General features: G+C 51.5%; 1 protein-coding gene across 3 annotated transcripts in view; it reads left to right on the top strand.

Annotated features, from left to right (window-relative positions):
- The window catches only part of EXTL3 (exostosin like glycosyltransferase 3), an 89,404-nt gene that overhangs the window by 56,420 nt on the left and 23,509 nt on the right, over positions 1-9,475 (top strand). For all 3 annotated transcript variants that reach the window (XM_018085535.2, XM_018085536.2, XM_008929054.3), the window contains 2 exons: positions 2,184-2,308; positions 6,558-9,174. In XM_018085535.2, coding sequence (XP_017941024.1) covers positions 7,027-9,174 — 2,148 coding nt within the window. In that variant the 5' untranslated portion in view covers positions 2,184-2,308; positions 6,558-7,026. The remainder of the gene's footprint in view (positions 1-2,183; positions 2,309-6,557; positions 9,175-9,475) is intronic.

Below are 9,475 nucleotides of genomic sequence, written 5' to 3'. Positions count from 1 at the left end.
GTCACTGCACCTCGCTCAGATGTAGCAACTGGGGCTTCCCTGTTTCTATAGGCTTTCCTTGGATATAAACTCCCCATCAGGACTCACTGCTGACCTGCCTCCTTGGCCTCTGAGGTCCATGAGAAACCATCCATGTGATTTTGTGCTTGTTAGAGGCCCCTTGATGGAGATGTTCATTCTCCAGCACTGGTTCATTCCCTGCATGTGGGAAATGGGCGAACTTTCCATAAAACCCCTATAGATGGATCATTCTCCACAGGGGCCCTCCCTGCTGAGTGAGATGCTGTTAAACACCCTTTGTGTTTCTGTGCTCTTCAGGCAATATTTCCTTTTTCTTATAACCTTTCCAGGTCAGCAGAAAATTTAGATTTATGCTTAATTACGACCTGCAGCTTCTGTCAGAGGGCAGGAACCCGAACGTGCCACGGGGTTATTTCCTGCCGCGGAAGCAGCACCGAGGGTGTTTTAGGGACGTGAGAGAGGTTTGTGGTTTTACCTTGGGGAAAATAACCTGGAAACCACAAAGAATTCCAAGGACTTGAGCTGTCTCATGGAGTCAGCGTTTGGGGAATCAGCCCTGTCTGGAGTTGACCTCTCCAGGCTTCTCTGGTGTGACGTGGAGCACCCGGCTCTTCGCTGTGGTTTTACCTCAAGACTACTCTTGTTCATTAATTAGTTCAAGGTAAAAGCCTCCCACACCCAATCTATCCCTTTTAGAAGTGTCTAAAAGCTCGCGCCGCTGCACGATGGAGAATCCTCAGTTTGCTTCCTGCATCCCAAAATATCTGAACTGGGAATGTGGTGAGTGCTCCCAACACTGGGTTTCCCAGCCTGCTCCTAAAGCTCTGCCCTGTGATCTCTTTCTCTGAGATTTGGGGAGGAGAGGAGTGAACTTTGAATCCAGGATTCTCTGCCGCCCAATCCCGCGGGACACAGATGGATTTGCTCGTGAGCTGGATGTTCCTCTGAGCGGAGAAGTGCTCGTGTGCAGCCTGGGGGGGGGGAAATAAAACACTGTGACTGGTTTATTACCAGAAAACAACACTAAATAATAAATTTAAGAACTAAAAGCTCTATATGTAAAGTAGATTTCAAGATGCATTATGCAAACAGCAGAAAGGCACTGGAGGAGGGAACAGGCTGGGAAAAGGCAGGCTGGGAAGATGGATGATCTTGCGGACGGGATGATTGGATGTGGAGTGAATCCCAATCCTGGGTGACCTTGGGCAGGTTGTTTCTCCATTACCTGCTCTCTGAAAGCTGGAGGAGGTTTTCCTGTGGTGTTCAGGATTCCATCAGGATTCCATTCAGGAATGTTTATGGAGCACTCGGTTGAGCTGAGCAGGACAGGGCGAAGCATCAGGTACCTGGGAGCACCTGGGGGGGAGGTTTCTACACCTTCTCACCACAATACTGAGCATCTCCTGGAGCAGGATCCTGTCCCTGTGCCCCAGGTGGGAACACAAAGCTGGGAGCCAGTGGCAGTTCTTCACTTGTCTGCCTTGGAGCAGTTTGAGTTCAGCTTTGCTGTGGAAAGAGGGAGAGGGAGGCCTGGAGGGTCCGTGATTTCCTCTGGTTGGTGGAGAGAGGCCGTGCCAGAGCAAGCACAGGAAGGAGCTCTTGGATGTTTGTCCAGGACCCCTTTATCCCACACGTGCCCACGGGGATGGGCAGCACAGCTGGAAGCAGGTTTGGCTTCGCGTGGAGCTGCAAACACAGTGAACGTTCCTTGGTTTAGATAAAAGCTCCCTAAAGCCGGGGATGCAGTTTATCCCCAGAATTTACAGATTACAGGACCTTTTACCAGTGTGTTGATCTCAGCCTGGGAGAATTTCTCTGGGCCCCTGAGCTCTGGAGAAGGTACAAATCCCTCGTGACAATCCCGAGGCTGCCGCATGTGGAGCGTTTCAGAGTGAATTTTCCATCTGCTCCTTTCAAAGAGCTGCTCTCAAATGTACCTTAAAGCACACACCTAATAGATTTATTCTCCTTGTTCAACTACTCTTGTTCCCAAAGCAGTTGGAGATTTGGGGTGTAATCCTTTCCTTTGAGAGCTTTAGGAAGCAGAAAGTTATCATTGCTGAAGGGCTGTTTGCTGCTCGTTTCTTTTCCATTACACCTGTTCTGAAAAGGGGGGGGGAATAGCCTGTATTTTTATTTTCTTTCTTTGATTTCATTTCTAGTGCTGGTCAGAGAGACTTGGCAGCAGAAACTGTCTATCCAAACCTGGAGAGATAAAGCACAGGAGCCACTGACACACTCCCTGACGTCCTTCTCCGTTTGTCAGGAGGGAGCCGGTGGGACACAGGTGGGTTCATTCTCCACAGAAAAGGCCATCAAAGCAGGACTTTGTGAGGGTGACACAGCAGCAGTAGCACTGCAGAGCCATCATTTCATAAGGAAAGGCAGTAAGGATGGGTATGGATGTGTGCAGATGAGAGTTTGGGAGCTCTAATTTAGCAGATGCAGGATCCCCGTGGATTTTCCTCCCCACAGTGCAGTCTGTGCTCCACGTTGTGCCTGATGGTTATGGATTGCTCTGCTAAGCCCTTAAAGACCACAAGTTTAAATTTTCCAGGCTCTGCTTGCAAATGTGCTGAGGAAGGAACAACATTTCCCTAATTCTATCAGGAGATGGATAAATGGAGGTGCAAGCAGGGAGGAATAGTTGTTGCTCAGGTGTTTGCAAGAGGACTTGGAACATTTGCAGGGAAACGACTCCACGAGCACCCACAGATCAGACCAGCCTGGCACGTTCTAGAAATGCAAAATGAGGGACAACCTCAGGTATTCCCATAACTTCACCTGCTGTGGAGCTGGGGAAAGCTGGGAATGCAGCCTGAGCTTTGACAACGTGCTGGAACAGCAGTTTAGTCTCACAGCCCCGTTCCCTGAGAGAAGGAACTGCAGAGAGCAAACCTGTTGTGCCTGAGAAATCACTCGGGTTGGCATTTGGGAAGAGTCTCTGGTAATTATTGATCTCCTGATTTTCTAAGAGCTCTTCTTGCCTTTTTTTTTTGGTGTGTGTAATTAGCTCCATCAGGCAGGGAAATCGTGCCATAACATCAACAAGAGTTTTCAGTGTTGGGCTGGATTAAAGAACTAAATAGTACTTGGCAAAACCCAGCAACCAACCTGTTTCTCCTCCTCCCAGATTTCTTTTTGGGAATGACAGAAATCAGCAGCCTTTTTTCCCTGGTGCTGCTTGTTGCTGTTAAACACAACACTGAAGTCTCTCTTGGTAAAACCACGAATTCGGTTTTTTTACTTTGCCTTTTTTTCTTTTGAAGTCCTAATGACAGCGTGTTACAACCTCAGGCTCTGTTGAGTTGATGAGAAATAAAGTCTTAATAATGAAGAAGAGTCCAAGAGTGTGTCTAAAGCACTCACTTTATCACCAGCACATATTTCATAGTGACAGTCAATACTTTTAACCGATCCCAAGCCACACGTGGTGCATTTTAAATCCCTACTCAGCCTCCTCTGGTCTTTCCCATGTGGTGTTTTCCAAGAGAATGGTAGAGTCACTTTGTCAGCCTCAGCTTTCTGAGCACAAGGATGTTTTTAATTCACAACTCACATTTTTAGGCCAAGAGGATAAAGTTTGTTCTGTGTCAAGGAAGGGAAGGACCAGGGGAGCCACTGGAAGGGTTGGGTGGCAGAGCAGCTGCTGAGGGTCACGTGTGGGGTGATGGATTTAGCTTTCCAAGGACCCCAGTTGCCATTTTAGGGAGTCCAGTTTACCATTTCATTACTGTTTATGGCTTATAAATGGCCAAAGTGGCCACAAAGGAATAAAATTTAGATGCAGTCTCACCTTCTGGGGCTTCCTTTACTGCCTGTGGAGCTGCAGCTCTCTCTGACCAGCCCACAGCAACATCTCCATGTGCCCTCTCATTCTTTTTTTGGCCACATTTATGATTCCCTTATTTCTGTGTTGTCTCAACACCCTGCAGGGTTTGGCCCCACTTATCCCATGGCACCCCCAAACAAAAAATAACCAGCAGGGCTTGTTTTCCCCACCTGTGCCTTGAAGTTAAGCTGATTTTTAGATCAAGTGAGTGTGTGCTCTGGCATTTCCCTCAGGAAAAGCACTAATAGGGCAGCTCATCTCCTGGCCAGCTGTTTGCAGAAAACTGGTGGCAATTCCAGGATCTTTGCAGCCCCCGGGAGAGCAGGTGGAAATAGCAGAGAATGCCCGACTGGCACACACAGACACACAGCACGAGCTCCACTTGCTGCAGAGAGCTTAAAAAGGGGGGGGGGAAAGAAAGGGAAATAGACTTTAAAAGCCTTTTTGAATTAGTATTATTATTATTTTTGCCTTCAGTTGCCTGGGTTGTGCAGTGGCTCCTGCTCAAACCCTGCTGCCATGGACCAGCGGTCCCGGAGCTGATCCCGGAGGCTGGAGCCTCCCCCAAGCCCTGCCAAGATCCAAGAAAGCTGATTTAGCCTTTTGCTGACTTTTTAGCCTCTTTATCCTCCCAGCTTTCCAAGACTTACAGCAGTGCTGTTTGCCAATGCCACGATTTTCAAATCTGCCTCAGTTTGAAGCGTCCATTCTGCTGTGCTGCTCAATTTTGGGTCACGTTGGCAGGGGGTGGAAATCCCCTTTAATCATGGGGTGTTAAATTACTGCCAACAAACGGCCATGTAGCAATAGCCCTAAGAACTGTGCTTTATTACTCCACATATTCCCCCTTCCACGATGATTTTTCCTGGTTAAAATCAAATTTTCCATGTATTTTCCCCGACACTCGAGTACTGTGCTGAAAATTCCTCCTGACTTCTCCCTGCTCCTTTAAGGTGAACTTTTTTTTTTTGCTTTGGCCCGTTTCCAGATCTTTCAGCTGAGATTTGCTTCCTTTCTGCTAATTCTTGATGAGGAGCTGAGAGGGGCATTAAATAGATTTAGTGAGAAATGACCGTCACCGGCGTGGATGACTTTCCTCTAATTAAAAATTGAAGTGGAAATGAAAAAGCTCCTCTTGAGGCCGTGCAGGAGCCCAGCACTGAATCCATCAGTGACATGGCAAGTCCAGTGTGTGGAAGAATATCCCAGAAACTTCAGTGTCTTGGAGGATGCCAGTTAAAAGGGAAGGGAGAGTTTCTAGTGGCAGAAGATTGATGTGGCCTAGATTTGAATCTGTTGACCCAGGGCTAGAGCTCGGAGCTGGATTCCAGAGAATCAATGGTTTGGGTGGGAAGGGACCTTAAAGGTCATCCTGTTCCACCCCCCTGCCACAGGCAGGGACACCTTCCGCTATCCAGAGTTGCTCCAAACCGTGTCCAGCCTGGCCTTGGACACTTCCAGGGATCCAGGGGCAGCCACAGCTTCTCTGGGCAACCTATGCCAGGGCCTTCCCACCCTCACAGCCAAACAATTCCTTCCCAGTATCCCATCTAAACCTGCCCTCTGGCAGTGGGAAGCCATTCCCCCTTGTCCTGTTCCTCCAGGTCCTTGTCCAAGGTCCCTCTCCAGCTCTCTTGGAGCCCCTTTAGGCTCTGTAAGAAGCTCCAAGGTCTCCCTGGAGCCTTCTCTTTTCCAGGTGTCCTCATGGATCCAGTGTGGAAAGGGACCTTAAAGACCAGCTCATTCCAGCCCTGACACCTGCTATCCCAGGTTGCTCCAAGCACTTCCAGGGATCCAGGGGCAGCCACAGCTGCTCTGGGCAACCTGTGCCAGGGCCTCCCCATCCTCACAGCCAACAATTCCTTCCTAACATCTCATCTAAACCCAATCTCCTTCAGTTTAAGGCCGTTCCTACCACATGCCCTTGTGAAAACTCCCTCTCCAGGGACCTGTGCCATGTCCTTGATTTTTTATGCCTGTGCCAGGTAGGCACTCAGTGCCAGAGCAGAGTTTTCCAAGCTGATCCCACCTGGGTGACAGGATACCCAGCAGATGCTGAATTCAGCACCTTTGCTTCGATGTGCAGTGTGGACTCTTCCAGTGTTGCCCAGGAACCCCCTCATCCGCAGCCAGCGGAGTTAATCACAACCAACAACCAGAGCGTTCCCTTTAAACTTCCTCATGCAATGAATCAAAATTTTCCAGCAGGAAATGAAAGCAAAACACTTCATCTAAAAATTCCTCATCAGCTCTAGTCACTGGAGCAGAACAATGGTGATTACACTCAGCTGTGCAGTACAAATTCCCGGCGCTGCCGCGTCCCGGGATCCCAGCAGGGCGGGCAGGGACGGCAGGTGTGTGTTAATGTCTCCGTTTCCTACGTGAGGAGACGGGGCCTTGCAGGTGTTGAGCAGCTTCTGTGGAGCTACACAGCAGGACAGGGGCAGAAACAGGGATCCAGGTCCAGGGCTGGGGTGGTTGTGGGCTGGCAGTGAAGGAAGCGACCCTAATGAAGGGCAGAGTGCCTGGAGAAAGGCACATCTGATGGATCCCATCACCTCCTCAGGTGTTCTGGTGTTAACCCCAGAGGTGTTGACCATGTACAAAGGTTGTTCTTTTGAGACAGAGCAGTTGCTTTTAAATCTTGACGATGTTTTGGGTCGTTTTGTTTGCATTGCCTGACCGGGTGGTTGTTCTCCTGCAGGAATGGCAGAGCGTCATCCCCGCAGCAGCGATGACAGAGACTGACGTTCCTACGAGTCTCTCCTGGCTCCTTCTCCACCATGACTGGTGCATGTTCATGGGACGGTAATGCAGGATGTCGGGAGCAGCGGTAGAGTTTGGCTCCGTCCCACCGTGTTTTCCTTCTGCCAGCTGGGACTTTGGATCGCCATGACAACGCCGTGACCCTCCTGGCAAAGGTTGCCCGCTGAAAGGGTGGGCTGGGGGTGGGTGAGAAGGTCAATGACCGGCTCCGACGGGATCAAAAGTCGCGCCTGCAGCAAAACGACCGTGGAAGAGCCGTTGGCACGGCAAGAAGATGAAATTCCCCTTCCATTGGCTTCTCGCTGAGCAGGCACAATAACAGTTTTATCCAGGAGACTCGCTATACAAACTCTTTTGGTTATGGCTACTGATCCGACGTGATTGGGCGCGCGGCGACTCTGGAACTCATGACTGGATATACGATGTTGCGGAATGGGGGAGTGGGGAACGGAGGCCAGCCCTGGGTGTTGAGGTGGTCCAGTCGGATCCGGCTCACCTGGCTCAGCTTCACCCTCTTCATCATCCTCGTCTTCTTCCCCCTCATCGCCCACTACTACCTGACCACCATCGACGACGCGGACGACGCCGGCAAGCGCATCTTCGGGCCCCGGACCGGCAACGAACTGTGCGAGGTGAAGCACGTGCAGGACCTGTGCCGCATCCGCGAGTCGGTCAGCGAGGAGCTGCTCCAGCTGGAGGCCAAGCGGCAGGAGCTCAACAGCGAGATCGCCAAGCTCAACCTCAAGATCGAGGCCTGCAAGAAGAGCATTGAAAATGCCAAGCAGGACCTACTGCAGCTGAAGAACGTCATCAGCCAGACCGAGCACTCCTACAAGGAGCTGATGGCGCAGAACCAGCCCAAGCTCTCCCTGCCCATCCGGCTGCTGCCCGACAAGGATGATGTGACCTTCCCCCTGCCAAAATCCAGCAGGAACTGCAGGCTGCACAACTGCTTCGACTACTCACGCTGCCCCTTGACATCTGGCTTCCCAGTCTACGTCTACAACAGTGACGATTACCCCTTTGGTAGCTCCTTGGACCCTTTAATTAAACAAGCCTTTGAGGCGACCGTCAGAACTAATGTTTATGTTACTGAAAATGCAAATATTGCTTGTGTGTACATAGTTTTAGCGGGGGAGATGCAAGAGCCCGTAATGCCAAAACCTACTGAACTAGAGCAACAGTTGCACTCTTTGCCATATTGGAGGACTGATGGACACAACCATCTCATCATCAACTTGTCGAGGAAATCGGAGACTCAGAACTTCCTCTACAACATCAGCACGGGGCGCGCCATGGTCGCCCAGTCCACCTTCTACGACGCGCAGTATCGCCCGGGCTTCGACATCGTGGTGTCGCCCCTGGTCCACGCCATGTCCGAACCCAACTTCCTGGAAATCCCGCCCCAGGTGCCGGTCAAGCGTAAATACCTGTTCAGTTTCCAGGGGGAGAAGATCGAGTCTCTGAGGTCCAGCCTGCAGGAGGTTCGCTCTTTCGAGGAGGAGATCGAAGGCAATGCCCCGGCTGACTACGACGACCGGATCATCACCACCCTGAAGGCCGTCCAGGACAGCAAGCTGGACTTCGTTCTGGTGGAGTTCACGTGTAAGAACCAGCCCAAGGCGAGTCTGCCCACTGAGTGGGCTCTGTGTGGAGAAAGGGACGACAGACTAGAGCTACTGAAGCTTTCTACTTTTGCACTGATCATCACCCCCGGGGACACCCGTTTGGTGATCTCCGCCGGGTGCACCATGAGACTGTTTGAGGCTCTGGAAGTTGGAGCCATCCCGGTGGTTCTCGGAGAGCAGGTCCAGCTTCCCTACAACGACGTGATCCGGTGGAACGAGGCAGCCTTAATCATACCAAAGCCACGTATCACAGAAGTGCACTTCCTTCTGAGAAGCATTTCTGACAACGATCTCCTTGCCATGAGGAGGCAGGGCCGCTTCCTGTGGGAGACCTACTTCTCCACCTCGGACAACGTCTTCAGCACGGTCTTAGCCGTCATAAGGACTCGAATCCAAATCCCGGCCGCTCCCATCCGAGAAGAACCCGCCGTGGAGATCCCCCACCGCTCTGGCAAAGCTGCTGGTACAGACCCCAACATGGCCGACAACGGTGACCTGGACTTGGGGCCTGTGGAGACAGAACCCCCCTATGCATCCCCCAAATATCTCCGCAACTTCACCCTCACCGCGATGGATATCTACAGGAATTGGAACTCTGCTCCGGGGCCTTTCCACCTCTTCCCCTACACTCCCTTTGACCCTGTTTTACCCTCAGAAGCAAAGTTTCTGGGGTCCGGGACTGGGTTTCGGCCGATCGGTGGAGGAGCGGGTGGGTCTGGGAAGGAGTTCCAGGCTGCTCTGGGTGGCAACGTGCCCCGGGAGCAGTTCACGGTGGTGATGTTGACTTACGAGCGGGAGGAGGTGCTGATGAACTCCCTGGAAAGGCTCAATGGTCTCCCCTACTTAAATAAGGTGGTGGTGGTGTGGAACTCTCCCAAGCTTCCCTCCGAGGATCTCCTGTGGCCGGACATCGGCGTCCCAATCATGGTAAGGCAGATGGAGCTGTGCTGGTCTTGTTCCCTGGTGGGGTTTGTGTGTTGAAGTGGCTCTTCTATAGTGTATCAGCTCAGCTTCGGTCCTGTGGGATGGTTGGAGGTGTCTGAACCTCCTCTGGGTGCTGGAGAAAAACGAGAAGTCCCAGGTGTTTGGCACTCCTGGAACAGGAGTTGCTTGAGAGGAGCCCAGTGTGAATCTCAAGGCTAAAAGCTGGGGATTCCTGCTCATTGGAAATCTTTCCTCAGGCTCCTGAAGTTCCTCGCTGCGAGGACCGTTGACACCTTATAAATAC

The sequence above is a fragment of the Manacus vitellinus genome, unplaced genomic scaffold (genome assembly GCF_001715985.3).
Source record: "Manacus vitellinus isolate BGI_N305 unplaced genomic scaffold, ASM171598v3 scaffold_82_pilon, whole genome shotgun sequence".
Lineage (NCBI taxonomy): Eukaryota > Metazoa > Chordata > Aves > Passeriformes > Pipridae > Manacus > Manacus vitellinus.
Note: the sequence above shows the minus strand (reverse complement) of the source record. Positions and strands in the feature narration are given on the sequence as shown.